Raw genomic sequence first — 20705 nt, forward strand, 5'->3', positions numbered from 1 at the left:
TAGTTTTACGAGTTCAGAAATCAATATTTGGTGGAATAACCCTGGTTTTTAATCACAGTCTTACACACTGCTTTTGGATAACTTTATGCCACTCCTGGTGCAAAAATTCAAGCAGCTCAGCTTGCTTTGATGGCTTGTGATCATCCATCTTCCTCTTGATTTTTAAGTATTCTCTCATTTTTTCCAGAGCTGTATATATACTGCATACTCTGCATAACACTGTTGTTGCTCATGCATTCATTTTGGTAAATCTGTTGAACTCCTATTTAAGTTCTTCTTCTGCAGCTTAGTCTTACAACTGGGTTTGAGGGAGGATGTAGTATGGTGTAGTATCTTCACACCTGTGCATCTTTTACAGAAACGGCTCTTTAAAGAAGGACTCACTCACTCACAGCTTTTCCTTCAGTGGCTTCGCTGCAAAGCACTCTTTTTGGCACCTTTATTTTTAAGAGCGTATCTGCAGCATCTTCTATCTGCCCCCTCAAATCTGTCATTGTGCATATTTACTGCCTGTAAGAGGACTTGAGGAATGTGGGCACAAATTAGTGAGAACAGGCCCCCGTATCTGCTGCTGGAACGCACTCATCCAACATATTCCACCCAGTGCCAGGAATATGTCATATTTCTTCATTAATCCCAAGGTTTGAGCACCATTAGCACGGCGGCTAGGCAGCTGAGGTAGTCAGGTTTTCTGAGACACAGCTGGGCACAATGCGGCTTAAGCGAAAGGTCTCCTGAAGAGGCTCCAGAACTTTTGTGCTGAAATTGGGAGGAATTTTCCACAGCCATTTGGGACGGATATGGGGGTGACAGCTGTCACAGTTCACAGATTTTTACAAGGCAGTAAAAGTTTCCCGTCAGCACCCCCCCATTGGCCTTCTGCAGAGCCGCCATTCCAACCGTAGCCCCCTGCTGATGAAGTACCCCTTGAGGCACACATTCACACACTCTCGCACACAAACACACTGTCACAGTTGTTGTTTTTGACGGTGTAAAAACATTGTTTTAACTCCGCTCTAACAGGGTGAACTCTCTTTATCTGCCTCAGTAAACATGTGCGAGTGAAAAGTGGCTTGAAAGATGAAGAAACACAAACTCAGGCATTATTAGAAAACAAATATTTGATTTAATAGAGTTTATACATTTGTAACAATATAACTTTCTTCAAAACAATACTAAATTTAGTATTATAAAACCCTGAAGCCAAATAAAACAATTGAACTATTCATCTGTGGCTGAAATGTACTCAGCTGAACAGAATTCTGTGACTTTTTATCTGTAACAAACGCAGCTAAAGTAGCTAAACAAGTTCTAACCGGAGAACAACAGTTCATGTTGTAAGAATATTACTTTTAAGAAAGTACAATCAATCAGACTCATAAATAAACTAAAAAAAGTTAAGTAAAAGTTAAGATTGCTAAATTCTAAAAAGTGCTTTAGAAACGCTGTGCATCTCTAGCCTACAACTGGTTGCTTCATGTACTTTGAGTAAGGTCTCATTTTTTCCAAAAATGCCTGAATTATATAACCAACATTTACTTAATTATGTCTGACTTAATATATATGTTATATATATATACCAACATATACCAGAACTATATGACTTAAAATAAAGTCCTTTTACTGGTTTTCCAACAGCTTTCCAGCTTTTTTTTTTTGCTATTTCCAGACAAATAATTTGTCGAATATTCTTTGCATTTTTAGATACAAATTCAAATCACTCAATTCACATCAGGAGGTTGGCTGATACATATTTGAGCCATGTTATAGCAGTGTAAACTAGGGCTGCAACTAATGATTATTTTGGTAGTCGACTAATCTGATGATTCTTTTTTCCGATTAGTCGATTAGTCAACGATTATTTCTGCCATGTTCTCCATCTCTAAAAACAATAGAAAGAGCTGGACATGAGATTTTAAAGGCATAGTGTTTAAATTAGTAATCTGTTATATTTGGGCACTTTTGGAGACTAAGTTAAATGTAAACTGTTTAAGTGAGCCCATTACCCATCTCCCATTGCGCTTCTGTCCCCAGCACTTTGTATAATGCAGTACTGTTACAAATTAACGATTATTCGACAATGAAATTTGTAGTCGACAAATGTAATTAATGGACATGGCCGATTATATCGACTAATCATTGCAGGCCTAGTGTAAATACATCCATCTCTACAAAATATGCATTTAAAAAACAAAAGTTCTCCTTATACGACTTACGACACCAAGGCATCCAGAGACACATTTGACTAAGTATAAATGCATGTTTTACATGATGTGACCAGGTGTAAACAGGAAAACACACACACACACACAACACTGCAGAGACCAGCTTTGTTTTAATCATGGTACATTTTCAGGATGCAGCTTTTAACAACGCCCATGTATCTTTCCCATATCACTTGATACCTGCAGAGAGACACAGATATGCTCTTATTACAAAACCAACAGAAATACTACGGTGTTTTTGAAATGAATTATTAAATCATGCAGATGTAGTATATGTAAATAAGCAGATTAGGATAGAGTATAGAGACCTTTTATTAGGCCTGTCACGATAATTACATTAACGAGTTGTTGTACAATATTAGAACATAAACTCAATTAAAGGTGAAGAGAATACAATAACTTGTATTTTAATAGTCATTTTCACTTTAAAAGGGTATTTTGCATTATTATAATAATCATTATATTGCCATTATATTAATGGCACAATATGGTCTTAAAAGCAAAGCAAACTACCTTTATTGGCAAAGAACATCCTTTAAACCACACACACATGCACTTATATATATATATATATACAGCTCTGGAAAAAATTAAGAGACCACTTCAGTTTCTGAATCAGTTTCTCTGATTTTTCTATTTATAGGTATATGTTTGAGTAAAATGAACATTGTTGTTTTATTCTATAAACTACGGACAACATTTCTCCCAAATTTCAAATATAAATATTGTCATTTATTTGCAGGAAATGAGAAATGAGAAAATGAGAAATGGCTAAAATAACAAAAAAGATGAGTTCAGAAATCAATATTTGGTGGAATAACCATGATTTTTAATCACAGTTTGTTTCATGCATCTTGGCATGTTCTCCTCCACCAGTCTTACACACTGCTTTTGGATAACTTTATGCCACTTTATGTCAATTGGGCAAAATCAAGGAAAAACATCATCATTAAGTGGTCTTCTATTTTTTTCCCCAGAGCTGTATACAGTACACACACCCTAACCTGAATGTCTCCAGAGTGCTGGCAGTACTGGTGTAGTGGGTGAGGAAAAGTGTGAGATCTCCAGCTGTCCATTTATCAGATCTGCACGGTTCAATGAACTGAGGGCAGAGGGGAGCGTTTCAGACAATGTTATCTCATCTCAGCAGGGGCTGTTTGTTCTCAGCAAAAACAGTAAGAGAGCATCGGCTGAAGTGCTTCAAATGGGGGGAAAAACAAACACTCTGGTTCTGTCATGTCATTTAACTCAAACCACATGTTCTAAACAACAGGAGGAGGACTGTACCTTCTCCACCAGGTCGATGAACAAATCCCTCACGTCTTTGGTGTTGGTGAGTTTGGAGGCGATGTTAATCAGGGCTCTGGAAAGGTTCTGTACAATCAATCGTGAAATATCAATACGACTAAATATCATTCTGTTTAAATAAGCAGTAAAACTGGTGGTAAATATTATAGTGAGGTGAGTTTTGTTCAGAAAAAAAAATAAAAACCTAAAAAAGAAAGAGAAAAAGAAACTTAAAACATAATACAACTTCAAATACAAAAATACAAAAGAATTCTTTCTGCTTTCATTTATTATTTTTATTATCAAGTATGTTAAGTATGAGAATTGTTTTATGTTTTATTTATTTTTTATAAAACCACTCAAAGACTAAATTAAGACTACTTATGCAATAACTTTAGTAAATTTATGATTTCTATATTTTTTGATTAAAAATAAAATAAAATGTTCTTACAAAAATAAATCAAAAGTTTTGCACAAACCAAAACAGAACAAAATTAGGGTTATCTAACCCTGCCTACAGTTTCACCATGTGACAATAGTGTCTATACTTAATCTACAGCAAGTAATAAATGTATGTAAAAATAGCACTCCTCAGAGCCATCAATAAAGCTGTTGGTTCTACTTAGTTTATATCGAATGTAGAAACTGCAAAATGTGATTTCAGGAAAATAAAAACAAAACAATTTTTACTGTCTATGGTATTTTTAAAACCTTTGGGAGATGGATTTATGACAATTTAAGACAAATGAATGCCTTTTTTAGATATATGACTTGAAACATTTTAATACATTGTATGGATCTGCAGACAAGTGTCATTTTTCTCACACACTGCAAATATCAGCCCCAGTCTCCCACACTAGGGGTGAGATTTGCGTTATGACACCAAAGAGTCATATTTATGTGTGAATATGAGCAATTCTTTCTTTTTTCAGTATGGTTTAATAAACTACCCATACAGTTTTTTTTTTCAGATAACAAAACTGGAACATAATTTCCAGGATAAGTTGGTGGACCTACAAATTAATTTAATCTACAGATAGGAACATCATACCACTGTGTTGGATTACATATTTAAAATGAACCAAAGTTCATAGCAGTGTGTGCGAGTTAGTCTAACTCTGACTCTATGATGAGATTTGGCCAGTCGTGTAACAAACAGCAAGCTTATACAATCTCTAATAAAAAATATACTAAGGCAAATTTATATTTGTTTAAAGTTGCATGTATAACCCTAGAGCAAGAAACATGGCTATGGTCTAAAAGATCGATTATTGAATGGTGGCACAATATAACCAATTTTGCTTGTATAAAGAGGCCTAAATATCCTTCACTTTATGTTAATGTACTTTACCAGTTGTTAGGTTCTTTACATTTTCAACCATACTACAAATATAGGTCCAGTTTAAAAAGGATCTCAGTGTGTTTTCACACCAGCACAGAATTTAATCAGATTAAAACACATTCTGGTTCAACTGCACCCTTAGTGTAGTTTCAGCAGGTGAAAAAACAGTAAATCACATTTAGGTGTGGACCAAAACAACCGTACTGAGACCTATGAACGGGGGGTCTCTGTCCAGTACCAAACAAACTGTGGAGCATTTTGATTGTGGTGAGATTGTGATCCAGCCTCAAGCAGATATACTATCAAATATACTTCTCATATTTGAGCTAAATGGCTGTTCAGGTGCAGTTTAACCTGATTTATCATTCAGTTAATAACTACAGCTGCTAACAAATTATATCTCTGCTGGTGCTCCATGCTAAATTGCACTGAGATACATGCTAATCCATTTTATTGCACTTGTGCTTTTCCTCTTGAGAAGCCAAACCAAACCAAGAGGCAAATTACTTCAAGGACCAGACCAGAGAAACATCAGAGAAGTGTTAAGATCTCCTTAAATGTTAGAGAGAGTACTCAGTGTGATGCTCGCTTGACTAATTAAGAGTCATTTCTGTGCTTAGAGGCTTTTAGGAGACTCAGTCATGGTTCTTTATGGAACCAAAAGTTTAAATGGTCCAAAAGTGTCTTAAATAACTATATAAAGCACATTTCTCACCTTAAAGTTGGCCTCCATCTCAGTGAAGACTCTGATTCTTCCCCTGAGCTGGGAACACACTAGGCTGTGACAAAAACATAGAAAACACATGAACAGGAAGAAAAAACAAACATGGGCTGCATCCCAATTCCCTATGGCTCATTATTACTATAAGGTACAGACTACGATTTGTCCCAATTGCATACAACACAAATAATTAAAAGTATATTATATACTATATATTAATCTTAGTAGTATTTGTAGTATGGGTTTGGTTACACAAAATAGTGTAATGCAAATTTGTATGAACAGAAAGTAATGAGGTGTTTTTACTCCAACATATGTCATTAAAAGTGACACTAAAAGGGGCTGTTGCCACTGTAATTGCATCATTGTCCACCATTTTTCATAATAGTTCCAGAAATGAAAAGCTCTTCTCTCTATCTCACACTGTTTTGCTATATATTAGAGTGCATAGTAAGTAGGGGTGGGACAATATATTAATATCAAAACATTTCTTATTGTTTTTGTTGGCAATACTTTATTGATACACGCTGTCAAATATAGATATTTTTTAAAACACGCTCTTGAGACGCTCTTAACTCTCCAAGACTCGCCCCTCGATTTAAATGACTTAAATTTAAGTTACTGCTTCATTACTCCACATGTTGGCGCTAATCAAATGAACAGGGTAAACCTGCAGTGAAGAATATTGGTTGTGAAATTCTGTACAACTGACATTTATAACAGTAACAGAGGTGCTGTGAAGTATCATAAACAATTGTCCCACAATACATTGAGCATCACAGACTCACAGTATCATGATTTCATCGTTACCAAGGGCAACATATTGTGTTTTTTTTCCAGCCCTAATCATGATAACATCGTTACTGAGGGCAACCAAGGGCACATATCATGATTTCCACCCCTAATCATACTTAAAACCACACTCAGACTACATTAATAGTAAGCAGTAAGTTAGCATTACCTTATTATATATTAATATACCACAGCTAGTTCAAACCCTGCAATTTGATTGGCTGAGAGGCATTTTATGAGTGCCATTATCAGCCGGTAATGCACTGTAACCGAAGCTCTTCATGTATTACTTCGCCAGATACAGGTAACCTAGCAACTATGCAGCGCTTACAAGCCAAAGAGCGCAGCTACAAACAGAGCAGCAGTGGAACTATTTTAACTGGTGGAGCTAAATATATGTTTATAACCAAACAGATCGTATTTTCTGGTCTTCTTTTTTACTCAAAATCTTTTAATAAACAGCGATAATAGAACTGTGGTATAATTCCAATAACACACTTGAGGTTTGTGCTATAATCTGTAATATTTGCACTGCTGTGCTCATCTACGGTACTACAGCACTTTCTCTTGTATTATTGCTTAAGTATGCAATTATGATGCACCCATCACTTTTTTTTTTTTATCAATTTGATATGAATTAAAATTAAGCTCCTCTACCTTTTATGTTGGTCCAGCATGTCCTTGTCATTAACCAGAACCTTCAAGTCTTTCAGATCATGCAGAAACTCTTTCTCCAGATCTACATCCATGTCGTCCATCATGTTATCTAACCAACAGAGAGGGGCAATGAGGGGGAAATACTACCATGCTAATGTCTAAGACATTATGTGAAATAATTCTGTTCCAGCTTTGGCACCCAGTTGACCATTACTGCCACTTTCCAGTCTGGATCCAGCCAAGCAAGCACTGGCTTGGCGATAAGCACTGCTTGGTTTTCCACTGGCACAGACAGAGCGCTGGCCGGTGCAGAACTGGCTGCTATTTTTAGAGGTGATGTAAATGACATGGCATAAGCACACTATGTTGATACATATAACAATCTTTCAATCCACCGTGTAACTAAGCAGACGTTATGCACTGTGGGAGATAAGATCTCATATTTTAGTACTGTGGTATTATGTGCTATTTGTAAATAGCTCAGGGGGCATACTTTTCCACATACTTCTCCAGAATATGCAAAACTCTTATTGGGCCCAGTGGTATTCCAAAAGGGCATGGCTAAGAGAAACCATCAGCATAGACTTAAAGGGCCTTTTGCTGTCTTCAAACACAGACTGATGACATTTGAAAAGCCCATATATGAATAGTGCACTTAAATTGCACTGCATTCCTACACAGCAATTTTGTACATTGGAATAAACTCCCTATCCTTTCATGACTTTTCCATATTTTCAAGGTTCCATGCCTTCAGTGCAGACATAGACAATAAAACCAAAAATCAAATAAAACTATAATTTAAACTGATTATAGTAAAATGAATCAGATAAAAATGTTGACACACAATCTTTAATGATAAAATGTGTGTTAGATGCTGAGAGCTCCATTGTGTAGGGCTAAATTACTGAATTAACTCTGAGCTGATGTATTTGTTAGATCAAAATAGATGTTCTCCATTGATAAACTGAAACACAAAGATTTATAAACCAAATTTCTATGACTTTTCCAAAACTTTATGGGTATTTGTATTTTTTTCCTAAACTTATCCAGGCCTGGAAATTGCTATATTCAAATGTCATGATTTTTCCAGGTTTTTCAAAACTGTACAAACGCTGAGAGTCAGTAAAAAGTTTGGACATACCTTATAATTTTCCTAAATAGTAAATGAATACTGCAGTCATCCAATTATACAAAAACACATAAAGGATCATGTATTAACCCCTTAACATTCCTTGGCCTGTATATGGGCCATGGGCCAAAGGCAAAGGTGATACAAATCCTTTTATCTCTGCAGTAAAATAAGTTTTTCACATTTTGAAAGGTTTGAGAGCTTTGGGGACTCCTAAAAAACACTTGGAGTAGCTGTATTGTACTCTTAATACACTTAATCATTTCAGATCAGTTTTAAGAGGAATCACTGATGAGTGAAAAAACTAGAAAAACATAAAGAAACAAAAGGTTTGGAGGACAATGAAATGAATAATTTGTATTTAGGAATTTTAGGAATGATTTTAAAATGTAAAAATGTCAAGAATGTTATGGTTTTTATTCATTACATTTTGACAGTTGCATATTTACTTCAATATATATATATTTTTTATTACAATTACAATTAAGAATTTTAGGAATGTTACTTGTTAAACATGAAAGCTTTATATGTGATACTCAAAGAGAAATCTTCAAGATACAGCTATTTAATATCGGGCAGAAAATTGACAAAAATGCTGGCAGGTTACTTAAAAAAGGGTAAACAAATAAAAAAATACATTTCCTGATGAGAGCCAGTTTCATCATAACGTTTTATGGTCTTCGCGACTGCACTTAAGGATACTTTTAAAGTTCTTGAGATTTTTCAGATTACTAACTACGAAATAACTGGGTTGTAATTAGACTTGAAAACTTACATCTGAATGTTTTCTGTGGCCAAAATCACATACATTTTATAAAATAAATTGTTAGACTTTAGAAATGTTTACTCCCTTCTATCCACACAATCATACTGTACATAAGCCTTGAACAATTTGTCCACTGTGTCTTCCACTTTGAAAACCAAATCATCCTTAATAAATCATTTCTTTAGCACCTTATCTACATCTACATCAAGTAAATGGTCTTTTTAAAAAACATTGGTTACCATCATCAAATGTTATTTTTTGTAAATAGTGAGAAAATTAACATTTTAATTACCGGTATATAATGTATATAATCTCATTTAATAAACATTAGTGTGCACTCAGCTTACCAACAGCTCCTACGGTCCAATAGCTGATGAGCTGACAAGCACAGAAGGCAAAATCCTGAAAAGAGAGATACTGCAGCTTTTTCTTTCCTGTCTCAAAGCGACTGTTTGCAAAAAATACAACAGCAGCATAGTCCCTGCAGACAGAGAGGGATGAGTGAGTGAGGAGAGGAGATTAAAGGGGTTTAAGGGGTTAAAATGATACAACTATATATAAAATGACTGGTAGAGAGGGACAGTGATCAGGGTGGTGAGTAAAAAGGAAGTGGAATAACGAAGTGTTCATCAACAATCACAATTTAGTGCTATATTTCTTGTATTTACTCTTTTGTGTCAATTCTAAGTGAGATGAATTTCTCTTAATGTCCATTCTTACTTGGCCAGTAGGTCAGACAGGAGGAAGTGATGCTGAACATTCTCCGCTAGGGGGCCCTTCAGCTCCTCCACCACTTTAAACACCCGCTTGAAATTATCAAACTGAGGAAAAAGTAAAAAGGAATAGCAGTAAAACCGTAACTGCCATAAATCTATACTAGTGTACATCTATAACATGTTTGCAATATTATATGTTAAACAAATAAACTGTATTTAGAATGTGCAGAAGTAAAGAAAATGTGAAATTGTTTACATTTAGTAAACCAAAACTAAATGCAATCGACTATATATGCTTAAACATTTAGATAAGACTTATAAGATTACTTATAAGTAAGTGTTGATATTGTGATGATATAAATAACAAATGTCAACTGACAGCACCAGCTGGTTGGTAACTTGTGTGCTGCCCCGGAGTAGTGAAAGTCTCAGTGTCTGGCCCACCTGTCGACGGCAGCTCTTGAGAGCAATCCCTGTTTTTGAGCTGATGTCATCCAAGTCCTTCTTGGTCCCTTTAGAAAGTTTCTTTCCCAGAACCTCTCTGGCAAACATGTGATCAAACTCATAGTACCTACAAATCAACAAACACATTAATACTATGAATGCAATCTATAAAAGTGTTCAGTGGACTAATGCATCCAGTGTTACAGTGTAACTGCTAAGTAAATTACAGTCAGCTGATAGAAACGTCAAAACAACATCTTTAATGACACTCCTAAAGCTTGTCTTGTGTTATACTAATCACAAATCTACATGCAGAGAACTGCTCAGTGATCATTTTAAGGGTTTTAAATCCTTTTATCTCTGTTAAAATTTGCTATAATATAACAAAAACAGTCCATTGTTTTATTACATGATAGCAACACATGCTGGAACATGATGTTATACCAATATAAACCCTACTATACAATACCAGTCCAAAGTTTTTCAATGCTTTTTTCCTACATTGTAAACGAATATTGAAGTCATCCAGGCTATGAAGGAACACATAGATTAAAGGTGTAAAAACACTCTGTGCAGCATTTAGGTGGTTCTTATCTGGGGTGCTGTTAACTTGTGGTTTCTAAAGCTAATAACGCTAATTAGAGCCAGTTTCATCATACTTTTTATGGTCTTTGCAACTGCACTTGAGGTAGCTTTCAAAGATCTGAACTTTTTTTTTAGATTGACTGAACTTCATTACTTAAAGTATTTGTTTCTTTACTTAGTTGAGTAGTTCTTGTCATAATATGGATTTTAATATTACTCAAATAGAGCTATTCGCTGTACACCAACTCTACCTCTTCACTACTTTACAACTGATGCTCTTAAACACATTAAGAGTGTAAAAAATTCAAGTTATTAACTCTTGACGAGTTCAGCACAGCTGTTAACTGAAACCTTAATTCCAGGTGGCTCTACCTTATAAAGCTGACTGAGAAAATCCAGCCAAGATGTGCAAAGATGTCATCTAAGCAAGAATTATCAATTCTGCTTTTTTTAAACACTTTTTTGTTAACCATATTAACGTATGTTTTTCTTCATAGTTTGGATTGCTTCCGTATTAATCTACAATGCAGAAAATATTGTGTTTATACTTTACATTTGAAAAGCAATGCACAAACCCTTGAACCTTAGACATATTATTCAGTTTTTAATCTTAATGCAGAAAACTGTGATTATGACCATTTGGGCAAGCATACAATGTTTTCATTGTTTTTTCTGAAATTAAGGGTATTTAAGGAGAATTAGAAGTAACTTCTTTTGTCTTGGACCATTTTTGTAAGAATTTAATTGCATTAAGTAATATAAGTGTTGGTGAGATCAGTATGCTGGATGATCATCACCCCATCTTATCCTCATGATGTCAAATACTGTATGACTGTATACATATATTTATAAATGTGAAAACCCAAAGTGTATGCTTACATACAGATAATTAACTAAATCTGATCTGAATCTGTTTCATATATTTATATCAATCTGATCCCAGTTACAATAAATAGATGCATCTACCATGAGAGCAGCTTCCTGCACTATACCTCTCAATGAGCATGGCCTGGTGGTGAGCAGGTATCTGAAAGAGAAGCTGATTGGCCAGCTTAGATGGGCAGTGCAGTAGTCGCTCACACATCTGGAAGGTTCTGTACTGGTCCATGGTGTCACTATGCAACACCTCTCCACTGACCTCACACTCGCCCAACGCACCGTTCTCCAGCCGCATCTTCACCGCATCAGCCACTGCACCACAGAAAGTGAACAGAGATTATACATAATAGCAATAAATCAATGCATATTATCCATAGTAACCAATCCTCTTAAAATTCAGGCCTCAGGAAATAAGATTAATTCCACACCTGAGAATCCATCCAACCACAGCTGGTACACCTCTTCATCGATGATGGTGGTGTTTCCCACAAAGACATCCAGTTCCATCGTCATTGTCTAAAAATGCACAGAACAGCTCACAAATTGCATTGTTTATTTTGCTTAGTTGCAATCGTCTGTCATGCAAAAAAACATGTCTCCATTACTTTTTAATTTTCTACAATTATTTTTATCTAAATATAATGGATATTGTAGCACAGGTAGTTCCGACCCTGCAATGTGATTGGCTGAGAGGCGTTCATGCCGTTATCAGCCGGTAATGCACTGTAACCGAAGCTCTCCGCGATGCAGCGCTTACAGGCCAAACAGCACAGCTACAAACAGTGCAGCAATGGAACTATTTTAACTTGCGGAGTGTTTACAACCAAACAGATCATATTTTCTCGTTATTTTAACTTAAAATCTTTCAAGAAACAGTGATAATAATAGAACTTTGGTATAATCGCAATAATACACTCGAGGTTCATGGTATAACGTGTAAAATTGACACTGCTGAGCTGATCTACTGTAGTGCCAAAATCACATGTTATAGCACTCCCTCTTGTGTTTTATTTCTTACTTAGATATTAGTGCATATTAGAACAGAGTGCATATTGTCGCTGTCCAATGAAAAACATATATTTCCAAATAGCAACTTTACAAGCGAGAGATAAAACCTTCTTAACTTTAAAAGGAAGTCAATGAAAAAAATGAGTCTACTTCAGGTAATTTTGGAGAATTTCTATTGGTCCATTCAAAAAGATATTTAAGGGAGAGTTTGTGTGTTCAAATTATGTAGTAAACTAAAAATCAACAAAAAAGGAGATATTTATTTTCCATTGGACAGAGATGATATTCTATGCTGTTTAACTATAAAAAATGAATTTTAAAATGGCATATAAAGGCGGCTAATAATGATTGTTATATCTGTTGATTCTGTTTAAATACCCTGAAAACGTATTTACTTTTTTTCGTGAACTGCTTGAATTTTTGGCATAAAAATATCCAAAAGCAGTGTGCAAGACTGGTGGAGGAGAGCATGCCAAGATGCATGAAAACTGTGATAAAAACCAGGGTTATTCCACCAAATATTGATTTCTGAACTCTTAAAACTTTATAAATATGAACTTGTTTTCTTTGCATTATTTGAGGTCTGAAAGCTCTGCACCTTTTTCTTTATTTCAGCCATTTCTCATTTTCTGCACATTTTTTTTATTTGTAATTTGGGAGAAATGTTGTCCATAGTTTATGAGTTAAACAACAGTATTAATTTTACTCAAACATATACCTATAAACAGCAAAATCAGAGAAATTGATTCAGAAACTGATGTGTTATATAAAATATAAAAATAAAGCTGTATATAAATAAAAGGTAAATAATAATTTTAGTTCATAGACGAAAAATACATGGGCAGAAAGAGTTGTAATATAAATGTAACTACTGTTCTTAAGCCTTTTGAAACAAACAGGTGGGAGATAATCTGTTCAGCACCTATAAGCTTGATCTTACCGAGCTATTTCTGCCCCGCTCTGGGTGCGTGGAGCAGCCGGTGGTCGTTAGCTGATATGTAGCTGTAAATACTGTAACGCAGGAAGCCGGTTACCGCGGTGCTGCTGAATCAGAGGCATCTGAACACTGTGGGAAATTAGCAGATTCGCTAACTAACTGTACTGAACCGCCACAACCCGCCGCCTGATACTGAACCCGCTGCTGTAGCTGAGCTAAATCTGCTGACAATAAATATATAAAACTCCTAATCTACACTTTTATATCCGCTAGTCTTCACTTCACACACGGAGCCGGAGTTCAGTAAACAGCGCGTCCTTCACTCTAAACTCTCTGAGCGCATTTTCAACACCTTACTGCGCTACATTGCTGCCACCTACTGCTGTGGCAGGAGCCCGAGCTGCCACTCCAACACATCAATTTTCCAAAGGGATCACATGGATCAGTATAATGTCTATCAGTTCAATTTTCTAACTATTTCAGGATAAATTTGAACATTAAAAATAAACAGGATATAAGACTCAATTTTTCCATTTACTTTGGTAAAGAAGAAATGTATCTGAATTGATCTGAATCCGGTTAGTGGTCAGTGTAACAAGTATTAATTACATTACAATTAATATATTAATATATATTGCTACGTTTTAGGCTAAATGCAGAAATAGAAAATTTATTATAAAAACTCATCATTTTATTTTTTTATGTAGTGCAGTGTACAAGAAATTTTAGTTTGTGCATCTCTGCCCCTCACAATTGGAATTTCAGGAAAAATGGAAAAAAATAAGCTTTTCTTTACTTTCAATTTTTGCATTTTGCAAATTGGATTATACCATCAGATTTGTGTTACAAGATCCAAAAATTCAAAAAATCAAAGAAAGATTCACTTTTTAATTTTTGCGACTGCATTTGAGGATACTTTCAAAGTCCTTGAAATCTTTCAGATTGACTGACCTTCATGTTTTAATATTTAAAAAAGTGTTAACTCACATTTTGAATTGTGTTGACTTTGATCATGACCACGTGATTTATAATGAGAGCTTGGAAAAATTGTAAGAAATGTCTGAAAAAATTGAAAGTCTATGTGTGTGGTAACTAATAGCAATTCATATTTTTACACCTGCAAAAAAAATATAGAAGAAATAATTAGATCCCAAACTAATGAGTCATTAAGTTTCTGTTTTTTATTATTTCAAACATGTACTGTGTTACAAGCACGTATGCAGCAAGGAGGCTCCAATTATATATTCTGATAATGTTGTAAAGTGTTTATGGCATGAATTATCAGAACAACATATACTATTTATAAAAAAACATGCAGTTACTATAGGAAACTCAACTGTCTTTTAGTTTTCCTGAACTAATACATTGGTTATAAGGACTGGTCTGAACCTGCAGACTCAGTTCTGAGCTTCTTCAGGGTTGGCAGTTATTCAAGACTGAATCCTTCCATCTTGCAGACGGGCCTGTGGGCCTCCAGGATTAATTCCAGCCTCTCTCGCTCCCTCTCAAGCCCAGCAATCTCCTCCTCCAGCTGAGATTTCACATGCTCCAACCGTTCTGTCTCCTAAAGGTAAAATACAAGAGTTTGACATACAGCTCTGCAAATAAATGAGACCACTTAAAAATGATGAGTTTCTTTGATTTTTGATTTTACCTAATTGAAAACCTCTGGAATATAATCAAGAGGAAGATGGATGATCACAAGCCATCAAAGCAAGCTGAACTGCTTTAATTTTTGCACCAGGAGTGGCATAAAGTTATCCAAAAGCAGTGTGTAAGACTGGTGGAGGAGAACATGCCCAGATTGCATTAAAACTGTGATTAAAACCAGGGTTATTACACCAAATATTGATTTCTGAACTCTTAAAACATTTGGTTGCAAAAACAGTGACTTTGGAAGTATTAGATTGAAATGCTAGAAACAATAAGTCACTACAAATTAGACTGATATGGGCAACTCTTTGTCATTTTTATTGAGCTACAGAAATTGTGTAATACATGTATAACACAACATGCCTGATGTCTTGGTATGAAGTTGTAGAGAAATATATATATATACAAATAATGTCCTGCATTAATCCATCCCATGCAACTTAAATATTCACAGTTCCTGCTGATTTTTTATAGCATCCTCCACTCAAAATACAACAGGTCTGGTGATGCAGCTGGCCATGGCATAGTTAGTATCATTGTCTTCAAGACAAGCTCAGTATGAGATGGCAGCAGTATGTGTACAAGGATTGTCCTGTTGGAACAGTGCATGACCTTTGCAGTACCTTTTAATGTAAAGTTGGGCTGTGAAAGTGTCTGTAATTAGGACCAAAGATGATCTTAATAAAACTATGCCTTCTGGGTGTGCGACCTATGACAACAAACTGTTCACAGATTCATTAGCTCTCTCCTCCAAGACAAAAGCTGCTTTTGCCTTTTAAGCACGTTTAGCAGTCACATTAGCTCAGCCACATTTTTAAATCAAAATAAAAGGGAGGGGCCTATGAAAATTTAACTGAATGAAACATTGAAAAAACCATGAATCACCAAATCTAGTATATGACAAGCTGGCATATGATTTTAAGTAGCAGCACAAAGTACAAGTCAAATTTGCAAATGCACAAATGCTTTAGACTCACATTTTGTAATGTGTCTGTAAGGATGCGGCGACGATCCCGACATCTAGCAGCGGCTATTCTGTTCCTTTCTCTGCGGGCTCGCCTCCTCTCACACTCCTCAACGCCTTTCTAGAAGTGATTCAGAGGGAAAAATAACAGCCAATCTCCGGTGAGAACTCAAACACACCAAAAAACAAAATGGCAAACAAAAATAGAGAGAAAAGTCCAGATCATCGCAGCCTTTAAATCTCACAAACCTTTTCCCCCATTTACATAACCTGTAGAAGTGTGAGGAGCCAATCAAATGATAACACTGCCATCTTGTGGATGACAGCAATGCAGCATGGCCAGATTCCTCCCAAATATTACTCCTCTTACTCACCAACGGCCCTTTTCACAAGCTGGTCCGCCCACTGAGTGTGTGCCTTCTGACTCCCGCGCAAATGCTACAATAGTGACTCATTCTATGGGCCCCTATGTGACTCAGGTGTGAATCACATTAGCCTTTTACCATAATTGGATGAGTCAAATGAAAAGCCTCATCTCTGCTTTCACTGTTTTTGTGTTCATCTGCACAAGGTGAAGGTCTACTACTTGTTAACCTCCCTCACGTGGCAAACTCCAACTTACTACTTCATTGATGTGGCCTTGGTCTGCGTGCTGATGCCTCCCTCCTCTCCCAGAATGGAGCTGGTCTGGACTCGAACACTGGGACACACAGGGGCAGTCTGGCAGTGTGGAGGGCAAAAATGAGGCTAACGTCTCCCAGGCGGCCTCTGCTTCAGAAACTACAGAGGACTCCAGCAGCCACTGCAGATTTGGGCTGGAGGTGACAGTATCAAGATTAGGGTTGGATGTGGCTGCATCTGTGAGTTTCTGCAAAAGACAGTAACAGAGGAATACAATAATAGATTAAATGAATTACATGGCTTTAGCTTCAAAAAAGAAAGAAAAATAGAAAAACACACAAAAATAGCAAAAATATTTGGCTAAATTGTGAAATGCACCTATATATTTGTCTAACTGTGCTTTTACCATAACCATTTGGAGGTTTAGAGTCCAAACCTTTCAGCTAAATAGTGCAATACAAATATGTGTGGCTGAGTGAGGCGTGTCTAGAATCTGCCTATACGTTGGAGTCCAAAAACATTTTGTTAAATTATAGAATGCAAATATACAGTGTATTTGGCTAAACGAGCTATGACCACCAGCTTTTGGCTAAATCTTGGAGACCAAAAACCTTTGGTTACATGATATAATACAAATATGTGTATCTAATAGAGCTGTGTTTACAGAAACATTCGTCTAAATGGTGAAATGCAAATATGTGTGGGTGAGAAAGGCGTGTCCAGAAACGTCTGCATAAATATTGGAGCCCAAAAACATTTTGTTAAATTGTAGAATGCAAATATACAACATATTTGGCTACGAGCTACGACCACCAGCTTTTGGCTAAATGCTGAAGTCCAAAAACATTTGACTGAATGGTGGAATACAAATATTTGTAGGTAATAGAGCTGTGTGTACAAAAACATTTGGATAAATGGTGAAATGCATGAAAGGCGTGTCCAGAAACCTTTGCCTAAATGTTGCCAAAAATATTTAGTTAAATTGTAGAATGAAATTATTCAGTATATTTGGCTAAAAACATGTATACAGCTTGTGCAAAAAAACATTTGGTCCAATGTTGGAGTTTGTGTGGCTGAAAGAGGCGTGTCCAGAAACTTCTGGTTAAATATTGGGAGATAAAAAAAATGTTGGCTACATTGTGGAATGCAAATATACAATATATATATATATATATATATATATATATATATATATATATATATATATATATATATATATATATATATATATACAACAGAGCTAGAACTACAAGCTTTTGGCTCAATTTGTCCAAAACTGTTTGGCTACACAGAGGAATACAAATATTTGTGGCTGAGAGGCGTGTTCAAAAACTTTTGCCTAAATTTTGGTGTCCAAAATTATTTGGATAAATTTGATGTAATGCAAATATGTTTGGCTGAGCAAGGCGTGTCCAGAAACTTCTGGCAAAATGTAGATTTATTTACATTATTAATATTATATTATAAAAAAACATATATTATTTTAATATTATATATAGATGTATTATTTTTGTATATGGACTACATTCTGTTTTATGTAAAACAGGTTCATTAAATAAATAAAATAAATGTTAGTTATAAATGTACTCACTCTGTGTAAGTGGACATTGCTGTTCAGGTCGCTGTAAGGCCCATAACTGAAAGCTGCTCCAGCTCTGCTCTGATACATCTCCATGGTGGTCTCTCAGAGGTTGTTCAGGGACTTCATAGTAAAGTTAAGAATACCTGAGTAAAGTTTCTACACTGTTTTTACTGAAAACCCCGCAGATTCCCATCTTAACCCGCGCTTTTAGCTAATTACTTAAATAAAGTTCAGCATTTGAAAGCCTCGCGCCACATGGAGGATTCAAACGACCGCACCGCACACTCCCGGGAACTAAAACCAAAAAAGCACGTGACTGAATATCTTTCAGACTACTCCAGTCTGCTCCAGTCCCTCCCTTCTTCCTCCGGAGAATGACACTCTCTATCCATTCAATAAACCCTCTCTCCATCATGTCTTTATCCTACAGCAGTTATTATAATCACCAACAGAATAAAACCAACCGACCAGACCGAGCAGTGTATTTCTCATTTAAATACAGACACAATTATTTTTTAAAAATCCAATAAAAATATTATTTAGAGCATTTATTTGTAGAAAATGAGAAATAGCTGAAATAACAACAAAAACAGATAATAATGCAAAGAAAACAAGTTAATATTAATAAAGTTTTAAGAGTTTAGAAATCTTGTTCTCCTCCACCAGTCTTACACACTGCTTTTGGAAACTTTATGCCACTCCTGGTGCAACAATTCAAGCAGTTCAGTTTAAAATAAAAGAAACTCGTCATTTTAAGTGGTCTGATATTTTTTCCAAAGCTGTATACATATTTTCCTGCATTCAAAATGAAGTCATCCAAACACATAAGAAACAGAAAGTGTTAAACATACCTGTTAAGTGCCCTTATCTGGGGAGCTGTTAACATAAGGCTTCTGAGGCTCTGATGAATTTATCATTATAGAGGGGACTCTTGCTCTTCCTTTCCTGGGGCGGTCCTGATGAGAGCCAGTTTCATCATAAGGATACTTTCAAAATTATTGACATTTTTTTTTGATTGACTGACCTTCATTTCTTATAGATTTTTTTTTCTTTACTTAGTTGAGAATTTCTTGTCATGACATCAGAACATTACTCAAGTAGGGTTTTTACTGTATACCAGCTCTACCTCTTCAAAACTTTACAACTGATGCTCTCAAACACATTAGGAGCCAAGAAATTCAAGTAATTAACTTGTGACGACTTAAGCACAGCTGTTAACTGAAAGCGATTCCAGGTGACTCTACTTGATAAAGCTGACTGAGAAAATCCAGCCAAGATCTGTCATGTAAGCAAGAGGTGCTAATCTAAAATATAAAACATATTCTGGTTTGGCAGAAGTATGTTGAATCAATCTTCATTTTCCCATCCCTAATGCACTGAAACAACATTTATCACTGTCAACGTTATGGTTTTTGATTGTATTAAACATTATGTACATTAAATATGTATATCTTACTTGTCTATTCTTACAGCATGTGCTGTGTTCTCGTAGTAAAAAGAGACATTTACATAATAATAATTATCATTAATCTTATAATTATCATTATTATCATTATTTGACGGGAGCTTGTTTCAGCTATAAGCTCTGAGAGTGTAGATTCAGAGCCCCAACCAATTGAAAGCCTTTAAAGAATGTTGATTTAACATCAAAATGCATATCAGATGCATATCAGACAATGTTAAATAAAGGTAGGTCAAAGGTTATTTTCCCAACATCAACATTAAAAGATTTAATGCAACCAAAAGTGAATGTTTAATTAATATTTTATCTTTACTATCAGCGACCTCTCTTTATCATGTCATTATTCCAACAGTTGTTATTATAATTGGCAACAAAGTAAACAGACCACACAGTGTATTATTCATTTAAACACAGACAACACTTTATTTCTGTGTTTACTTCTGTTTTTGACTCATCCTCTCACTGGGACAAATCACATTACAGCTAAAGATAAATAGGCTCTATAAAAAAAACAAAAAACAATCAATTGAATTATTTTAATGTATTTTAATGAGACTAATTCATAGTTTATTGTGCTTTATGATAAAAGTAATATTTTGAATTGTATCATAAAACACAATAGACAACAGATACAGCTAGTTAAAAGATTTTATTTAAACCTTTTAAAATGCTGTATCTGTTATGTACATATAATACTAAAAATAAATGAATGCTCTTTTCTGTATTATCTCCAAACTCTACTCCTGCTCCTTTGATGCCTGTTTGTTGTCTAACACCTGATACATCTGCAACCTGACGCTGGTTATTAACATTAATATCTGACCCTTTTAATTCTTCCGACCCTCTAAGGTGTTATTCAAGCCTTTGCTTTGTTGTCTTGTAATCCTTTGTTACTCAAGTTTCAACACCGGTAACATAAAAAAAAAGTTCCAGTA

At 35.3% G+C, this 20705-nt stretch overlaps 2 protein-coding genes across 2 annotated transcripts; both read right to left on the reverse strand.

The window, feature by feature from the left end:
- Nucleotides 1-1467: 1467 nt before the first annotated feature.
- Nucleotides 1468-13806, reverse strand: LOC103025715 (acidic fibroblast growth factor intracellular-binding protein B). The gene is made up of 11 exons (XM_007254189.4): nt 13492-13806; nt 11972-12059; nt 11657-11855; nt 10080-10206; nt 9640-9740; nt 9267-9400; nt 7025-7133; nt 5570-5633; nt 3513-3599; nt 3230-3327; nt 1468-2405 (listed from the first exon to the last, which is right to left on the reverse strand). The coding sequence occupies exons 2-11, from the start codon at nt 12054-12056 to the stop codon at nt 2336-2338; spliced, it is 1074 nt and encodes a 357-aa protein (XP_007254251.3). The 5' UTR covers nt 12057-12059; nt 13492-13806; the 3' UTR covers nt 1468-2335.
- Nucleotides 13807-14663: 857 nt separating this feature from the next.
- On the reverse strand, nt 14664-19706 carry fosl1b (FOS like 1, AP-1 transcription factor subunit b). The gene is made up of 4 exons (XM_015607101.3): nt 18318-19706; nt 16728-16973; nt 16119-16226; nt 14664-15052 (listed from the first exon to the last, which is right to left on the reverse strand). The coding sequence occupies exons 1-4, from the start codon at nt 18399-18401 to the stop codon at nt 14915-14917; spliced, it is 576 nt and encodes a 191-aa protein (XP_015462587.1). The 5' UTR covers nt 18402-19706; the 3' UTR covers nt 14664-14914.
- Nucleotides 19707-20705: the final 999 nt, after the last annotated feature.

This window comes from Astyanax mexicanus, chromosome 17, assembly GCF_023375975.1.
Source record: "Astyanax mexicanus isolate ESR-SI-001 chromosome 17, AstMex3_surface, whole genome shotgun sequence".
Taxonomy (NCBI): domain Eukaryota; kingdom Metazoa; phylum Chordata; class Actinopteri; order Characiformes; family Acestrorhamphidae; genus Astyanax; species Astyanax mexicanus.

Excerpts from the sequence above, each read along its gene's own strand:
- fosl1b (XM_015607101.3), bottom strand. The coding sequence starts at position 18,401 with ATGGAGATGTATCAGAGCAGAGCTGGAGCAGCTTTCAGTTATGGGCCT. Across the intron at positions 16,974-18,317 it reads GCAATGTCCACTTACACAGA|AAACTCACAGATGCAGCCAC; the intron begins GTGAGTACATTT and ends TGTCTTTTGCAG. Across the intron at positions 16,227-16,727 it reads AAGGCCACATCAATGAAGTA|AAAGGCGTTGAGGAGTGTGA; the intron begins GTAAGTTGGAGT and ends AATCACTTCTAG.
- LOC103025715 (XM_007254189.4), bottom strand. The coding sequence starts at position 12,056 with ATGACGATGGAACTGGATGTCTTTGTGGGAAACACCACCATCATCGAT. Across the intron at positions 7,134-9,266 it reads TTGGACCGTAGGAGCTGTTG|ATAACATGATGGACGACATG; the intron begins GTAAGCTGAGTG and ends TCTGTTGGTTAG. Across the intron at positions 3,328-3,512 it reads TCATCGACCTGGTGGAGAAG|TTCATTGAACCGTGCAGATC; the intron begins GTACAGTCCTCC and ends CTCTGCCCTCAG.